At 54.5% G+C, this 17,770-nt stretch overlaps 1 protein-coding gene across 14 annotated transcripts in view; it reads right to left on the reverse strand.

The window, feature by feature from the left end:
- The window catches only part of DYSF (dysferlin), a 234,033-nt gene that overhangs the window by 99,488 nt on the left and 116,775 nt on the right, over nt 1–17,770 (reverse strand). For all 14 annotated transcript variants that reach the window (XM_011945196.1, XM_011945191.1, XM_011945193.1 and 11 more), the window contains 6 exons: nt 15,706–15,837; nt 15,450–15,616; nt 14,178–14,292; nt 13,778–13,883; nt 13,371–13,513; nt 10,093–10,266 (listed from right to left, as the gene is read on the reverse strand). In XM_011945196.1, coding sequence (XP_011800586.1) covers nt 10,093–10,266; nt 13,371–13,513; nt 13,778–13,883; nt 14,178–14,292; nt 15,450–15,616; nt 15,706–15,837 — 837 coding nt within the window. The remainder of the gene's footprint in view (nt 1–10,092; nt 10,267–13,370; nt 13,514–13,777; nt 13,884–14,177; nt 14,293–15,449; nt 15,617–15,705; nt 15,838–17,770) is intronic.

Here is a 17,770-nt window from a genome sequence, read left to right on the forward strand (position 1 = left end):
TCAGGAAGGCTTCCTGGAGGAGGGGAAGGAGGGTGCCGGAACTGGGAGAATAGCAGCAGCAGGGGCTTAGAGGAAAGGCTTGGCCAGGTGGGCAAGGCCAGGACAGAGAGGGCCGGTTTCCCTCTGCTCCTACTGAGTCCCGTTCAGAGCCAGGCTGCAGGAGAGGCTGATGCTCTGTTTTCTGCCCACCCACCCTTCACCCCCACTTGCATACACACACTCTTGCCCAGCCCCAGGGCCAGGCCCAGGGCATTGGGTTTCCCACAGTCACATTCCTGCCTCGATAGCTCATGCCACCGCGACTCCCAGGCTGGGGCTGGCAGCCACGTGGTCTGTGGCCACGCACTCCATCTTGGGCTAGCTGTGTAAGGGATCTTGCTGCTCGTCCAGGGAACTGGGCAGCCTCCAACCCGCTGCTGCCCGGCTGGAAGCCACGGCTCCCTGGAGGAGCCTGAGCATAGGAATATGAGGAACTCTCTGCCTCCCAGAGCGTAGAGCTCCCCCAGGGGTCCCCAGAGCCAATGGCCAGACTCACCTGAGTCTGCCAAGGACTGACATCCAAGGACCACAGCCGGGAGGAGATGGGCAGGTTCTGGGGAAACACAGGCTACCAAGGGGACTCCTCAACCCACCTAAATCGGATCAATATGAAGATTGAGCCCACCAGCATGTCTGAGATTCCTTCTGCACCAGCGGGTGTCTGGCCCTCTGTCTGCAGACCCGCTGTTTGCTATGGTGCCTTGCTCTAAACAGGGCCTAAAGTTCTGGCTCAGGATCTATAAAGTGCAGACAGTAAGGCGACAGAAAGGCCAGAGCGGGGTGGACACAGCAACAAGTCACAGGCTAAGCAGTGCAGCTTCCTGGGGCTGAGCAGGCAGGGGAAAGCCCCACAGTGGCCAGAAAGGAAACATCTCAGGGGCCACCCGGGAGGCCACAGAGACCTTCCCTGCCCCAGCAGAGTCAAAGAGATGGGTGTGGACCAGCTAGAGGCTGGCTACCCCCCTTCACTTTACGGGAAGGACTCAACTTCTACACAGGATGGGCCCGAAGAGAACCCATGGCAGGGCTGTTGGAAGAGGCACCACTGTTGGGGGCCATCCCCCATCTCTTATGTAAAAAGGATCAGGGGGCCCTGAGAGCAGCAGGTGCTGGAGTGAGCGGGTGTGGTTCACAAGAGCAGATTATATTTTCAGGAATTCTGCAAGCCAGTTGTTAAACACAGCCATTAGTAAAAATTAAATCATATACATTTACCACTAAAGAAACTATATTTAAAAACCCAAGGTGGTAAATACTTGAAATCATTCTAATTCCTTTTTTTTTTTTGAGATGGAGTCTTGCTCTGTTACCCAAGCTGGAGTGCAGTGGCGCAATCACAGCTCACTGCAGCCTTAACCTCCCTGGGTTCAAGCAATCCTCCCACCTCAGCCTCCCAAAGTGCTGAGATTACAGGTGTGAGCCACCACGCCTGGCCCATTCTAATACTTGTACTACCTTTTCCTGTTATCTCTGCTCCTGAGGCTGCTTCCATCTCATGTATCTGCGATGGAAATATTATATATATGTGTGCTACTGCCCGTCTCTTCCCAGCTCCGTGTTCAGTGGTGCTACATTGCTAGCTCGAAATTGCTCATAGCTGGAACATCTACGCCATGGAAATCAGCAAATGCTGCAAACCAGAGCTGGGGATTGTTTTGTTTTGTTTTGTTTTGTTTTGGAGACCTGGTTGTTAAACATTGACCAGCACAGTTCCCGGGTGACCTTCCAGGTCTTCACCATCTTCACTCTTCACTATGGGCTTTGCTGGGACGTCCAAATGCCAACATGATGATGTAGTGTAGACTGCTACAAACCCTGCACAACCCAACCATTATCCATAAAATTTTTCACAATATTCATGGGATGAAACACAGCTAAACAATTATGACTTGGCTTCTCGGTTGCCTCAGTTTGCTTATGTGTAAAATGGGAGTGCTGATAGACCCTGTCTCCTAGAATTATTGGAAGGGTTAAATGAGATATTATGTGGACAGGGCAGAAGGCAATGGCTGGCCCCTGGTACACGCCCTAGAACCGAAGTTGACAGACCTTGTCTATAAAGGGCCAAGTGCTGACTACTTTTGACTTTGTGGGCCATAGAGTCTCTGCTGCAACTGTTCAGCTGCTGTTGTAACACAAAAGCAGCCACAGGCACCACGTAGGTGAATGAGTACCAGCTGTGTGCCAATAAAGCCTTTTTTTTTTTTTTTTTTTTTAAGACGGAGTCTCCCTCTGTCTCCCAAGCTGGGGTGCAATGGCATGATCACAGTTCACTGCAACCTCCACCTCCCAAGTTCGAGCGGTTCTCCTGCCTCAGCCTCCCGAATAATTTTTGTGTTTTTAGCAGAGATGGGGTTTCACCATACTGGCCAAGCTGGTCTCAAACTCCTGACCTCAGGTCATCTGCCTGCCGTGGCCTCCCAAAGTGCTGGGATTACAGGTGTGAGCCACCGGCCAATAAAGACTTATTTACAAAAGCAGGCAGAGGGCCAGATTTGGCCTGTGGGGCATAGTTTGCTGACCCCTGCTGCATAAGAGGAGGTTATTATTTTTGTTGTGTTTTTAGCATTCCCACCTGATAAGCAAGAAAACTGAGACCCAGAGAGGTTAAGGTCTTCCCTGGGACTACACAGCAGATTAGCTGGCAGAACCAGGGTTCCCGTGCCCACTCTCAAGGCTCTTCCCAGGCTCCTACTATCCCATCAGAACTCAAAGCACCTGAGCAGAGTTCTGGAGCTACAGACGGTTGGATGCCAAGTCAGGGCTGTCGGGAACCCAGAGCCCACTTCATTCCCCTGGCTGCTCCAGCCTCAGCTTGCAGGGAAACCCCACACAGGCCAGGAGCCCAGGCCAAAGGAGGGGAACCCTTTAAAAGACAGAATGGAACGCAGGAACACACAGACTCCCCTTCTAATCAGGGCTGATTGCAACTGTAAGTGGAATAGCAGGCGAGAGTGCAACCCCATTTAATTTACAGCTGGAGCCAGAGCTTGGAAGCAGCTGCTAAACTCCTTGCAAAACTACTGGCTGGCCCCTGGGGAGAGGAGGGTGGAATCAGGAAACCTGGAGAATCCACGATGCCACGTGTGGCCTGGCACGAGCATGTATGCGTGTGTGTTTATCCTTCTAGGGTTTCCATGTCTCCACATGTGGACGTTGCAGAGAACACTGGAGCAGGTTTCATCCCATGCCAGGGTGCCTTGGTAATTAGGACAACTCTATGGCCCAGTTTGCCTGGAATGGTCCTACTTACGCCTGTTTTTCCAGTGTGATTATTAATCGTGTTCCAGACTGGACAGTAAATGATACGGTCACTCTAGCAATGACAGATGAAGACCCTCATACATGTACAATGAGCCACATGGGGGACACCCAACACATGTCCCCGACTGTAACACACTCTACAGCCATGAATCTGGGCACTGGCATTTTGCCTGAGTCAATGGACAAGCAGTTGAATCCTCCAGACCTTGGGATTCAAATCTTGAGCGAGACAGACGCAGGGTCCACACATTTAGAGTTACCCAAATTGTCCCCTACTGTGGGGCAGTAGAAAGAGCAGCGAGGCCTCTGCTTGAGAGGGGATCCAGCCCTCAAGCTGCCCGTGCTAGCATGATGCCAGGTATAGAACAGGTGCTCAGCATGAATATTCAAGAAACAGTCCAGAGATCCATAGAGCTGCCTTCTAACACCCCAGCCCCAGACCCAGCCATAGGCCTTGTTTCCTAATGAGGTAAACCCCTCGTACCTCCCAGGGCCTGCCCTTGCTCACGGTGCCAGCTCTGGGAACCAAGCCTGGGTCCCCTGCCCACAGCATGGCTTCCTTTCAGGCACAGAGCTGCCCCTCCCTCCCCATCCATATCTGACCTCCTTTTCAGCCAGCTCAAATCCCAGATTACTTCTCTCTGGAACCAGCCTTTCCCTGACCCACTTCCCTGCACTTCTGACTCCCAACTGGCCTTGCCTCACCGGCCCAGCCTTGAGCCGCCTGTCTCCAAGTGTCCTCTCTACTGCAGTCGGGACGCTGGCCTCCACCAACCCTCTGGAGGTTTCCCAGGATGGAGGCTGGGGGACCAGGTCCTCTCTAGCTGCCCAACTGCCCCAGGACTGCCATGCTGCCTGGCTATCAGGTGAGGAGAAGGCCGCCCAGGACAGAGGTGTCTAGCCAGCAGCATTCAATCCTCCCACCTGGGACTCTACCACAAAGGGACTCCATGGAGCAGGAAGGACATGGTGCCCTCATGGAAGTGGGGGAATGAAAGCGCCAGATGGGGATTTCGCTGCTGGTCAGGAGACACCTGGAGAGAGGGGCAGACGAGCCACTGCCCGGACCTTGGTTCTAGCACTGACTCATGCTGTGCTGCTGGACATCCCTGCTCAGGCCTCTGCTTTTTCCAGGGCGACTTTAGGGCTCGGAGTTGTTCCAGAGCAGCACTGTCCAGTAGACCTTCCCGCAGTGATCAAACCATCAGTGGCTGCACTGGCCAATGTGGTAGCCGGCCACTTGGCAGGTGAGGCTACTGAGCACTGGAAATGTGACCTGACTGGGGAATCGAATTTACTTACTGTGATTCACTTTAACTGTAAACTTAACTAGCCACCCACAGCTAGTGGCCGCTGTGTTGGAGAGTGCAGCTCCAGAGCCTCAGTCTCCCTAACTATAAAATGGGGCTAATAATAGAATCCAGTCTTCTGGGGTCACTATGAGATGATGCATATAAAGGCTGGTTTTGGTAAAATCAATATTAATAATGCTTATCCTCTATGGGGTCCTGGATCCCCTGGAGCATTGGATAAAACCATGGCTCTTACACCAGATCACACATGCGTGCGTGCGTGCACATGCACAACTTTGCATCCAATATCAAGATGCTCCTACATCTCCCAAGGCAGTCAGGCACGCCTTTAGAAAATGAAAGTTTCTTCCAGCAGCAAAAATCTCCAAGATTCTGAGCACACGTTGCCGGCATTTCTGTCCCTCCCCTCCCTGCCAGGCCCAGGCATCTCAGAGAACCCTTCCCAACACTCAGGGCCAAGCACAGAGGCAGGGCTTGGAAAAATCCTCGATCATGGAGGGCAGGCCCAGGGCAAGGGCAACAGGATGGATTCTATGAGCTCATCCCAGCAGCCGTCACCAGAGTTCCCAGAGAGGCCGGTGGCGTCAGGAGGGGGTGACTGGGTGGGAGGCGGCGGTGGTGGCTGCTGTGGCCACAAGGGGTGTGGGGTGGAGAGGGAGGCTGGATGGAACGCGCTATAATAGCGGCTTTGTGCTCTGCTTCCCAGCTCCCTGGGAACGCCAGGAAGATTATGAAACCCGGTGTCTTTGGAAATGCCAGGATATTAGCTGGAAAAAGAATAATACGAAAATAAAATAATGCTCGGGATGGAGACAGCAGACGATTAGCAGACGGAGCCAGGGCCTCCCGCTCCGTGGAGGGAGCCAGGCTTGGCCCCGGCAGAAGGTTTCAGGGAAAGGCTGCCCGTGCTAATGAGCAGACAGGGCCTGCCTTCCAACAAGACGTCTTCCAGAGGGAGCTGGCAGGCAAGGCCCAGCCCACTGGTGGACGTGTGGGTCAGGGAAAAGGTGGCAGGAAGCAAGGGGGCGCCACAGACCTGGTCCTGAACTGTCAGATTACCAGCAAGGCTACCTGGCTTCCACCCATGGTCCTTCCCCAGCCCCTGCTAGGCCTGCCTCCCAACATCCTTCTTCAAGAAGCCTCCCCTCATTAGACACTGCCACTCTGGAATGATTCTTATTCTACCTCCAACACTTCAAAGACGCAGATTCTAGGGGTTTATTTGCACTCACATGTGAACATCTCTCTTGTTGATCAGACAAGAGTTCCCCATGAGCCAGGCCTCCACCAGTAGATCAGGAGATCATTAGAAGTAAAGACCACGTTTCCCCCACCAAGCAGCAGGGAGAACATGTCATCTTGCCATACCTCCCTCTCCAGGACCCTGGCCACACACCTCCCAGCAGGAATGCACATGCTCTGCCTCTCTCAGAAGGGCACCCAAGTGGGGGGCCAATGGGAACCCCATCTTGATGAGGCACTTTGTACTTCACATCTGTGCTACTCCCAGATGGCCCCTGGACCGGCGGCATCAGCATCACGTGGAGGCTTGCTAGACACAGAGACTCTTGGGGCCCACCAGACCCTGAATCAAGAGTCTGCATTTTAACAATATCCCCAGACAGCGCCTACTTTTGCTAAGTCTGAGAAGCGCTTCACAACATGCATCGTCATTAATCCTTACAATGGCCCTGGGATTCAGTTACTTGCGTGAGTGGGGTGACAGAGTCGCTAATGGCATGAGTGACCTGTCCACAGCTAGTAAGCAGGGAAAGCAGAATTCGAGCCACAGAGGCCTCACGCATCCCACCAATGAATCACCAGGCATCAGGGACCCGTGGGCAAAGAACAGCTCTCAGGACAGAAGCCGGGTCCTAGCACCCAGAAAATCCAACCATCTTCCCCAGGATGCAGGGAGGACCTTAGCCCAAATGCTGTGCTGGGGCATCGGGACATCCCAGGACAAAGATAGCAGCTCAGCAGCGGGAGCCCAAACCATTCTGGGTCCTGGCAGGAAGATAGAAAGGAGACTGTCGAGGCAGAGTGGGAGGGTGAAAGAGAAAGCGTGTGTGTGTGTGCATGTGATTGTGTATGTGTTCGTGTGAGTAAGACAGTGTATGTCAGAATGTGTGTGAGTGTGTATGTGTTGGTGTGTATGAGTGTGTAGAGGGTGTGTTGGTGTGTGTGAGGGTGTGTGTGTGATTGTGTACATTAGTGTGAGAGAGTGGGGGGTGCATGAGAGTGGGTGTGTGTTGGTATGTATGGGAGTGTGTGGAGCGAGTGTCTTGGTGTGTGTAAGGGTATGTGAGAGTGTGATTGTGTGTGTGTTAGTATCGGTGTTAGTGTGTGGGGGTGTTGTATGAGTGTGTATGTGTGCGTTAGTGTGTGTGTTGGTGTGTATGAATGTGTGGAGAGTGTGTGTGTTGTGTGTTGGTGTGTATGGATGTGTGGAGAGTGCGTGTTGGTGTGTGTGTTGGTGTAAGAGAGTGTGTGTGTTGGTGAGTACGAGTGTCTGAAGAGTGTGTGTTGGTGTGTATGAGTGTGTATTGGTGTGTATGAGTGTGTGGCAAGAGAGTGTGTGTTGGTGTGTGTGCTGATGTGTATGAATGTGTGGAGAGAGAGTGTGTGTTGGTGTGTGTGCTGGTGTGTAAGGCAGTGTGTGAGTGTGTGTCACTCAGGTATAGAGCCTTCCAGACAGTCAAGTGGGCCTGTGGCCCTGTCCAAATGCCAGACACACCTAAACCTTCCAACACTCTCTGCTCCTCCAGCTGCAGGTCTGTGGGATCCGCCCTCTGAAGCCATTGCCTCCCTCTCTGGTTCTTTCTGCCAGCCAAGCTGTCCCAGGGCTCAGAGCTTTGCCACATTGGTCTCTCCCATGTATCACGGGCAAGTCACAGGTGAATTACAATCCATCACCCGCCTGTGGCTGCTGACTTCACGCCTGGTTTCAGCGATCCCTCAGGACAGTCTCTTCAATGAGAAGAATACACAGATCGGTCTCTCTGCTTCTGGGAAGTGCCCCCCTCATTCTCCCAGGCGCTGAGCCATGAAAGCTTGGCCTGGGTCCCCCAGCCTTGTCACTTTCTTCCTCCAGGCCCTAGCCAGCCCGAGGGCCCATCCACGCTTTGTCCACGTGTCTCCAGTCACCTCTACCCCACTCCCAGCCCCCTCGGCTCCCCGCTCCAGCCTTCCTGCCCTGGGCCGCCTGGCAGGCAGCCATCAGCTCTGTCTCCCTCACACAGCACTTCACCGTGTGTGTCAGCCTTGCCAGGGCCAACCGTGAACTCATCACAGCCCGCCCCACCCCGCCCTGCGGCCTGGCAGCCACAGGGGCCCCACTGTCCACCTCTGACCCTTCCCTCCCCAAACCCTGCAGTCCCACCTCCCTTCACCTCAGCCCCACGGCCTCACGCCAGGTGGTCACCTCTCCTGGATCTCTACCCAAGACTCCTGAGGCTTCCTGATGGGAGGCTCTGCCTCCCAAACATCCTCTATGGCTGCTCGACTGATGGTCCTAAAGCCCAGCTCTGACTAGAGAACTCCTCTTGTCAATAACTAACACTGGCTCCCTACTGCTCTGGTCACCGTCTAGACCATCTGGAGCTCTTTGCCCAACACTGCTTTGGTTTTTGTTTTTTGTTTTTCTTTTCAGAAGCTCCTTTCCCCAATCTGGTGGCGCTGTCAATCACAGAGAAGGGGCATGGCCCATGCCAGCCAATCAGAATGCTCCATCCCTCACCCAGGTGCAGGGGCACCACCAGGCAGAGCCGGTCAGTCATGCCCCAGACTTCACTGACATTACTGAGAAAGCAGCACTCAGGGGTCTCCAGCTGCAAGGAAAACAGAGTGTGGCGCTGTGGGCTGGGCTACTTTATCCAGCAGGACTCTGCTGACTGGAGGGACGATGCTGGCCTTTCGTCACCAGCAACATCTTTGCTACCACACAGAGATAGCCCATGTGAGACAAGGCCAAGACGGGGTACGAGTCCTGGGGACAGTGTGTGAACCTGTTTCCTGCCAGGCCTAATGCCTGCTTCGCCTCTTGGGTTCTTCCCAGCTCTGTGAGCCCACAAAACCCCTTTTCTCCTCAGCTCCTTTGGGTGGAGCTCTGGCTGATGGAAACAGTTCCTGATTACACAGGGTGCCTTCCTGGCCTTCTCAGACCTGGCCCTGACTCTGAGGCCTGCTAAGGTCTTTATACCCCACCCCTCAGGTAGAGCCACAGGACCATCACCAGCCCCTGCCCAGTGTCCAGGCCAGGCCCTTTCTGACTCAAAGCAGAGGGGGCCACAGAACACCAGCCCCACCCCAGGAGGCTCCCCAACTGCTCTGACCTCGGCAGCAGCTCCATCCTATCCTGCCCCACCCTGGCCGGAAGACCAGTCCACAGCCCAGAGCCAAGAGTTCCGCTACCTCCCCTCAGCCTCCCCTTGACCTGGCCCCAGGACAAGGGAGGGGCTCTCTCCAAAGCCTATGGTAGGCTCCTCTGACGTCCTCAGGCCCCTGGAGAGCTTCCTCTCCTATACCGCCACTGCTGGGCCTTGCCCACCATCAAGGCCTGAGACTGACAGAGCCTCCCCAGCCTGCCCACTCACTCTCAGGGCCACTGCTGGCTTCACCTCCCTGCCGGTGCCCAGCCCGACAGATCCTGAGCCTCCCCACAGCACTCCTCCAGCCTTCAAAGTCAGGCTGTCCTACAGACAGGTGCCCAGCCTGACCCAATCACACAGCTGGCTCCACATAGACACCCTCACATCCCATGGGAGCCGCTCTCTAGGGCCCAAGCCCAAACCCCCAAGGAGGTGCCAGTCCTGGGTGGATTTCAGAGGAAGCGGCTCCTTCCCCAGCAGAGCGGGGACTGGCTGTGTACCAGTACCGAGTGCTCGTTCAGACTGTCCCTGAGGCACCTGCTCCTCTCTTTTGGGGAGCCCGTCACCCAGGTCCTGGAGAACCTTGAGCCTACCCTAGTTCCACTGGCTACAGAAAGTGCACCCTGGGCAGGAAAGCCATCCTGGGGCTCAGCTTCTGAGGCACACCTCTTCCCCAAAATTGCTGGGGATGCCCAAGAGATGGTCTCTGCCTCAAGAGGATGCACATGCAACCAAGGACACTCTGGGGCCACAAGACCTCTCTCACTCCTCCCATGGGCCTCCTCGCCCATCTTCATGCCAGCCAGCCAGGCACAGGTCAGCCAGATGGCCAAGGCCATCTTCCCCTCTGCTTTCATCTTGACACATCAAAGTAGTAGCAGCAAGTGTTTCAGTGCCAAGGAAGCTTTTTCATTTTAGGAGAACACCCAGACTGGGGCTGCTTTCCCCACATGCCACCCCACAGACACTGACGCCAGGATGACCAGCCAGTGTTCCATCTGAAAGTCCTAACCTGGGGTCCCTGTGCCTCTCCCACGTCAGCCCGAACAGCCCTGGGTAGCCAAGATCCACCCCACCCGACCCAGGACAAGCGCAGCCCCACGTACCAGGGCCCCCTCGAGGGCAAACACAGCTGCAGGCCCCGTCTTCTCCAGGGGCTCCATGCGGCGGCGCCAGCGGCGACGGCGGAAGGCATCTGTCTTGCGGTACTCGAGGTGGAACTTCCAGCCAAAAAGAGAGGCGTACTCCCAGCCCTCGCCCTCCGCCTCCGCCTGCCTATGCTGCACAAGAGAAGGGGCAGACTCAGAGGCCAGTGGGAAGGCTGGGGGAGTCCTGTGCTCAGCTCTACCTTTGTCTTCCTGTCCTCCATGACAACTCCCCACCAGCTCCCACACCAGCACCCTCCAGGTGGGAAAACCTGGGAGGGCCACCTAGAGGAGAGGGGCTTTCTGCAGCCCCAGGAACCTCGGGTCAGAAAATCAGGAGGGGAGAGGAGGCTCCGTGGGCTGCGGGGAGAACCGAACAGCCAGAAAGGGAAGGTAGACTGACACAGTGATGAAAACACTGGGCTTTTGACTTGCTTATTTGTTTGAATTCTGGGTGGCTTTCATGAATCCAAAGTTTTCTTGTCATTTCCTTTTTCATCTTCACATCCTGTAGTGGGTCTGCAGCTCACAGGTAAAAGAAAGATCCTATTTCCCTACCACAGCCAGTTTCTCCCCAGGGGGCTAGACCCAACTCAGCGGTGGAGGCACCCCCTGTACCTCATTCATGGGGTCCCTTTCCCAGGCCTGAAGGGAGTCCTGGGAACCCCCTTGCCACTCAGTTTCTGGGAGAGAGTGACCTGGCACTGTCTTCAGACACCACCTCAGATCTGGGCCAGAAGCACAGTGACAAGGGCTAGTCCTGGAAGCCAGCTATGCCCCTCTCCAGGAAGGATGCTTGCTGTGGGGTGGCGGGCAAGGCACATGAGCCTGGGCAGGCTTTGCCTCTGTCTGCTAGATGCCCCTTCAGGGAGAAAGTTGAATCTGTCTGGTCCACAGAACCAGGAACAGCTGGTTGTCCAAAAGCCTTGCCCCTCCCTGGACCCAGCAACAGTCCTCTCTAGGTTCTCTGCCCCCAAGGAGAAAGAAAGGAACCTGAGTCATGCCAGAGGCTACTCCTGAACTAAGGGAGGTCTGGTTCTTCAGCCAGAATTCAAATGTGCGTTTAGAAAGGAAGATCATAGACCAAGAAGGTTCAGGGGAGGCAGGCACAGAGGCTGTGCAGCGCACAGGCCCCTGTGTGACCCCGGAGCAAGTGCACATGCTTGCGTGCGCTCATCCATGTGCACGATGGGCCTGACAGTGTCCTGTGGCATCTGTGCTCAACTGTGGGCATGTGTGCTTGCATTGCATGAATGCCAATGGGGCCCGCCCCAGCCCCTTCACCAGCCAGTGTACACGTGTGGTGCGCCCATCCCCAGCTGCCATCAGCATCGACAGCTCCCAGCTCCCAGAAGTCACCTGCTCCAGGGAACCCCCATGCTAAAGGAAATCCCCTCACTGAAGAAATAGGTATGTGCTCCAGCTCACCCCAGCAACCCCAAGCTTAGACAAATGACTAAGAGGATACAAAGCCCAGCCCTGCCTCCAGGTGAGGATTCTGTGGTGTTCCAAGTTGTGCACCTCCCCAGGCCACAGCTCAGGCCGCAGCTGACCTGCCTGAAGCTGCATCCTTGCTCCTCACACTCCCGAAGGCACTGCCCCAATAACGTGCAGCCAAATCCATGTCTTAGCCTCTGCCTCCAGGAAACTCAGCCTAAGACACAGTCCGTGGGTGTCTTTCCATCTTCCAGGTCAGTGTGTGAACTTTGCATGTGATCTCCTGTAATCATGGGCATCTGAGTGTGTCTGTCTATAAGCATCTGTGTGTGTGCTGGGTGCGATCTGTGAGTGTGTTGGGTCTGATCTGTGCTGGGTGTGATCTGTGGGTGTGCTGGGTGTGATTTCTGTGTGCTGGGTGTGATCTGTGGGTGTGCTAGGTGTGATCTGTGCATGTGCTGGGTGTGATCTGTGCTGGGTGTGATCTGTGCATTTGCTGGGTGTGATCTGTGTGCTGGGTGTGATCTGTGCATGTACCAGGTGTGATCTATGGATGTGCTGGGTGTGATCTGTGCTGGGTGTGGTGGGTGTGATCTGTGCGTGCTGGGTGTGAACTGTGTGTGTGCTGAGTGTGATCTGTGTGTGCTGGGTGTGATCTGTGGGTGTGCTGGGTATGATTGTGTGTGCTGGGTGTGATCTGTGCACGTGCTGGTTGTGATCTGTGGGTGTGCTCGATGTAATCTGTGTGTGCTGGGTGTGATCTGTGGTATGCTAGATGTAATCTGTGTCTGCTAGGTGTGATCTGTGCATGTGCTGAGTGTGATCTGTAGGTGTGATAGGTGTGATCTGTGGGTGTGCTGGGTGTGATCCATACTGGGTGTGATCTGTGCGTGTGCTGGGTGTGATCTGCATGTACTGGGTGTGAACTGTGTGTTTGCTGAGTGTGATCTGGGTGGGATCTGTGGGTGTGCCGGGTGTGATCTGTGGGTGTGCTAGGTGTAATCTGTGTATGTGCTGGGTGTGATTGTGTGTGCTGGGTGTGATCTGTGCATGTGCTGGCTGTGATCTGTAGGTGTGATAGGTGTAATCTGTGTGTGCTGGGTGTGATCTGTGGGTGTGCTGGGTGTGATCCATACTGGGTGTGATCTGTGGGTGTACTGGGTGTGATCTGTGGGTGTGCTGGGTGTGATCTGTGGGTGTGCTATGTGTAATCTGTGTGTGCTGGGTATGAACTGTGGGTGGGCTGGGTGTGAATTGTGGGTGTGTGTGTTGGGTGTAATCTGGGTGTGCTGGGTGTGAACTGTGGATGTGCTGGGTGTGATCTGTGGGTGTGCTAGGTGTGATCTGTGTGTGCTGGGTATGAACTGTGGGTGTACTGGGTGTGATCTGTGGGTGTGCTGTGTGTGATCTGTGGGTGTGTTGGGTGTGATCTGGGTGTGCTGGGTATGAAATGTGGGTGTGCTGGGTGTGATCTGTGTGTGTTGGGTGTGATCTTTGGGTGTGCTGGGTGTAATCTGTGGGTGTGCCAGGTGTAATCTGTGTGCTGGGTGTGATCTGTGTGTGCTGAGTATGATCTTTGGGTGTGCCGGGTGTGATCTGTGTGCTGGGTGTGATCTGTGTGTATGCTGGGTGTGATCTTTGGGTGTGCCTGGTGTGATCTGTGAGCACCTCCAGTGAGTCCCAGGTGTCTGTGCATACCATGTGCACACATGCATGTGTCTGTGTGCATGCAGGTCTGCACCTGTGCCTGCTGGTCACCTGTGACCAGGGGCCTCACTCCCACCCACCATCTGCTGGCTCACCCTCTTCAGCGCTTCCATCTGGCTGAGATCCCTCCTGCGCAGGCGCACCCAGCGCCGCCGTCGGTGTGTGTAGTACATCTTCTCAACAGGGACCCAGTGCTTCGGCTTCCGGTCCGGGGGGATGGTGATGCTATACTCCCAGCCTGGGGGAGGGGGAACCCGTCACTCATTGCTTGGCAGTTCCCCATCTCTCCTGGGACCACTCTGAATTTGGGGCATGGTCACAAACTCTTGAGCAGCCACTGACTCTCGGTCCTAATTTGTAGCTTGGAGTGGGGGTGCCTTCAAGAAGTGTCCCGGGGTAGGTGAAATAGGCCAGTGAAGGGTCCTAGCATTCAGCTGTCCCCACCAGCATGGCTTGAGAGCTTGCCGGGGATGGGGCTCGCCAGGCTCCACATGCTGCCCACCTTGCTCATCGACAGCCCGGTTGAGGTCTGTGGACCATTCCTCATCTTCCCACTTCCAGCCCAGTGGGCACTCAATGTCATCTTTGGGAAGCACCTTCTCCCCGTTCTAAGGACAAAACCAAACAGGCAAGCAATGAGAGGAGACAGACAGATGTGAGCAGGGAGGCAGAAAAGATACAACTTGACAACATACATCCTCGAAGTCCCAGATAGAAGGGCAGAGACCCAGAGTCAGTGTCCTGCCACCACTGCACCCCACACTTTCCCTCTAGAAACCAAAGCATGAAGGCTCCGAAGGTAGGAGGGGGCAAGGAGGAACATGCCCCAGCCTCCCCTGAGCCCCAGGTGCCTCTAGAGACCAAATGTCTAGACCCCACCTGCCCCTGAGCGCCTGGTTTACCACATCGGTGTAGTTGTCACTCATGTAGATCCACTGGCCTCCGGGAAGCCGGGTCTGGTTCTCAAACACCTCCTCCACAAAGCTCAGGTGACCGGCGTCCATGTCATGGAGCAGGCTGTGGAGGAGGGCTGGTCAGAGACTCTGCTGGAGAGGCCCCCATCCATCCACCACCTCCTGGAGAGCACCCCTGCCCATGTCAGCCTCACCCCAACCAACAATGAGAGGCATGGGGGTGGGGAGGCAAGGGTGCAAGAGACCAAGGCAGAGAGTGAAAAGGAGACCTAGGGACACCCTGAGATAATCAGGAACAAAAGAGCACATCACCCAAGATAAAGAGAAAAGGAGGCCAACTGAAGACAGCAAAAGGAGGATGGGCAGTCGAGACTTGATGGATAGTTGTAAAAATATAAAGTGTTACCAAGTTGTACTCATAAGATTTGAGTGCTTGACTGTATAACATATTATACTTCAATGTTTTTAAGTAAAAAAAATTAAACACCATAGAGTTGAATGCCAACCAAACAGGAAAAGGAGAGGAGAGAGAGGCAAAGGCAGCAATAGACATGGAGAAGGACCACATAGATCTGGGAGGGACTGAGAGAGAAAGGACCACTCAGGAGATGTGTGAGCAGTCCAGACATGAGAAGGGTTCATGTGCAGAGGAGGTGATGGGCTTGTCCTGGGTGTCTTGGAGGATGGGGCCACACCCAATGGACACCACACAGAATGGAGGCTTAAGAATAAAGGCCTGGCCAGGCGTCGTGACTCAAGCCTGTAACCCCAGGACTTTGGGAGGTTGAGGAGGGAGGATCACTTGAGCCCAGGAGTTCAAGACCAATCTGGACAACATAGTGAGACCCTGTCTCTACAAAAAAATTAAAAATTAGCCAGGCACGATGGTGCACGCCTGTGGTCCCAGCTACTCAGAAGGCAGGAGCAGGAGGATCACCTGAGGCCAGGAGGCTGAGGCTACAATGAGCTGTGATCATGCTACTGCACTCCAGCCTCCAGACAGAGCAAGACTCTGTCTCAAAAAAAAAAAAAATTTTCTTTAATGAAAAGAATAAAGGACTGTCTGACCATCCAAGACCTTCTGGAAAGGACTGCTGCCTGGCGAGCCTCAGTGCTGGGAAAGTTCAGTGAAGTTCCTATGACCAGCGCAGGAGCAAGCAGAGGGATCAGCAGAGCCCCAGCCTGCCTCCAAAAGGAGGGTGCAGTCCATGGTGGCCAGCCTGGCCTGGCTCTCCCCAGTCCTCCCCGCCCACGACTCACGTCTTCTCCGGACACACGAACCAATCTCCAGCCCAGGTCCAGCCGGCCGAGGGGCGGAAGCTCTCCTTGGGTAGCTTGATCTTGCCGGTGACGTCAGAAAACTTGGGGTAGGTGAGGCCTGTTGTGCCCCAGTTCCCGACCAGGGCCAACTTGGTCTGGTTCTCATACTGGAGGGCCAGGAAGAATGAGACGTGAACAGGGGGCCCAGGCAGCTCCAGGGTGTGGGAGGCAGAGGTGGGGGCTGGCAGGCACTCACGGTTTCAGCAAAGACAGACAGCTTCCCCTCAGCAAACTGGTTGAACTCCTTCTCATCCACCGAGAGCCCAAACCACAGCTTGACCCGTATCTGCACTGGCATCCGGGCCCCAGGCACCTTCTCCATCGGATACTGGGTACCAGAGAAGGACAGAAACCCACAGTCCCCTTCAGGATCCAGATATCCCAACGAGAGCCTGAGGAGGAGTCCTCCAGGGCTGGGTAGACCAGCCTGACACCCTCACTGGGAGTGTCCCCTGTGGAAGCGCTTACCAGAATTGCATGGAAGGGGAGCATACAATTGAGAAATGTCCACCCCACCCCCCATTCCTCACCAAGATTCCTCGCCATCAAAGGCAAAGGCTACATCATTCCCTTCTAGGAACACTCTGCAGAGAGGAACCATGTCTAGCCCAGGATCTCTCCTCTCCCTTTCTCCCACCACATCCTCACTTCCAGTTTCTTCTGGAACAGTGCTTGCCAATGGAACTTTCTATGATGAAAATGGTTTATATCTTCACCATCCAATATGGTAGTCACTAGCCCCATGTAGCTACTGAGCACTTGAAATGTGGCCAGTATGACTGGGGAGGTAAAGTTTTCGTTTCATTTACTTTTAATTAATGCAAATTTAAATAGCCATCTGTGGCTACCATATTGGACAGCACAGTTCTAAAACTTGTCTCTAAAGGAGATACAATGATACAGATCTGGAAGGAGAAGAAATTAAAGCCTCCCCCTTCAAGTTTAGTATTGTATTTCTTTGGTTAGTGTATCATCTAATATCCCTACCCTTTCAAGTGATTATCAGCGTGTCAACCACTGTTCACTGGTCTTCAACTGCTTTTTATCCTGAAACTTTCAGAAGCTCTGCCAAATGGGATAACCACAACAACCCAACATGAAACAGAAATTATTCTCCACAATTACTTCACCATTTGATTGAATCCCAAGGTCAGATATGGCCTGAGGAGCAGAAGCTCCTGCTCTTAAAATTCACATTGTCCCCTAGAGGAGGCAACACATTAAGTACCCAGGCCTAGTGTCATGAGCTCAAAGCAGTATATCCTCTGGGGCAGGGAGCCGCGTGAACAAAGGGGTGGGTTCAGAAAAAGAAAGGGCGGCTGAGGTAAGGCGTCCCACGCTTCAGGGAGGCCTGGATCCCTGGAGGGAGAGCCCAGGGCAGGTAGGATGCTCAGGAAGGGGCAGAGGACATGCCAAGGCCGGGACCACCTCATACTTCCCTCCTACAGACACAGCCCTGCTTCTTTTGGTTCATCTTCAATGAAGCCTGGAGGAGCCCCTGAGTCCACGTGTCATGGCCCGGGGAAACCTCTGCATGGCTGTTCGCTTAGGCTGTCCTCTCCCCCGGGTGGTTAACTGCCTTTACCCTCCAAACCACCAGCCCCAGGGAGATGGCAGGAATGCCTGACCCCCACTTCCCCCATCCACCCCCGGCTCTCTCCCCTGTCCTCCCCCAGACGGGGCCAGCCTGCCGGACCCAAAATAGCAACAGCAAATAAAGAAATGTCTAGTTTGGGGCTCCTCTCTCTCCCTGCTGGTGCTCATTTTTTCCAACTTTGGTTTAAGTTCAGAAACACCAGTGTTTTCTTGGTCTCTGCTTGCTGCCAACATTTTTGTAGAGCTTGCTCAGGAGCTACTGGCGGGGCTCATAAACTCAGTGGGGAAGACTTCGAGAAACAATTCTATATCTTTTGTGTGTGTGTGTGCTTGAAACCAGGGAAAATGTTTCAGTGTGCATTTCCCTGAGGCTACATGGCCAAGAGGTCAGAACCTGGAGCTCGTTCCCTCCCAGCCAGTCCACCAGGCACAATTCAGCGGCACCCCCGCTGCTCTCACAGCCAGCCTTCCCGACAGCGCCGCTCAGATGCAGCCACTCCTTGACTGCTTTTCCTTTTTGCCCTACCAGGCCAGGAACCGGCTTAGGAGGTAGATTCTCAGAGGTTAGGCTCTGACAAGCACAGGAGGTTAGAATCTAATGGGAAACATGCCCCAGGTGGCACGTGAGCAGGTGGATGGGGGCAGCCTACTGCCCAACACACATA

Source organism: Colobus angolensis, unplaced genomic scaffold (assembly GCF_000951035.1).
Source record: "Colobus angolensis palliatus isolate OR3802 unplaced genomic scaffold, Cang.pa_1.0 Scaffold24, whole genome shotgun sequence".
Lineage (NCBI taxonomy): Eukaryota > Metazoa > Chordata > Mammalia > Primates > Cercopithecidae > Colobus > Colobus angolensis.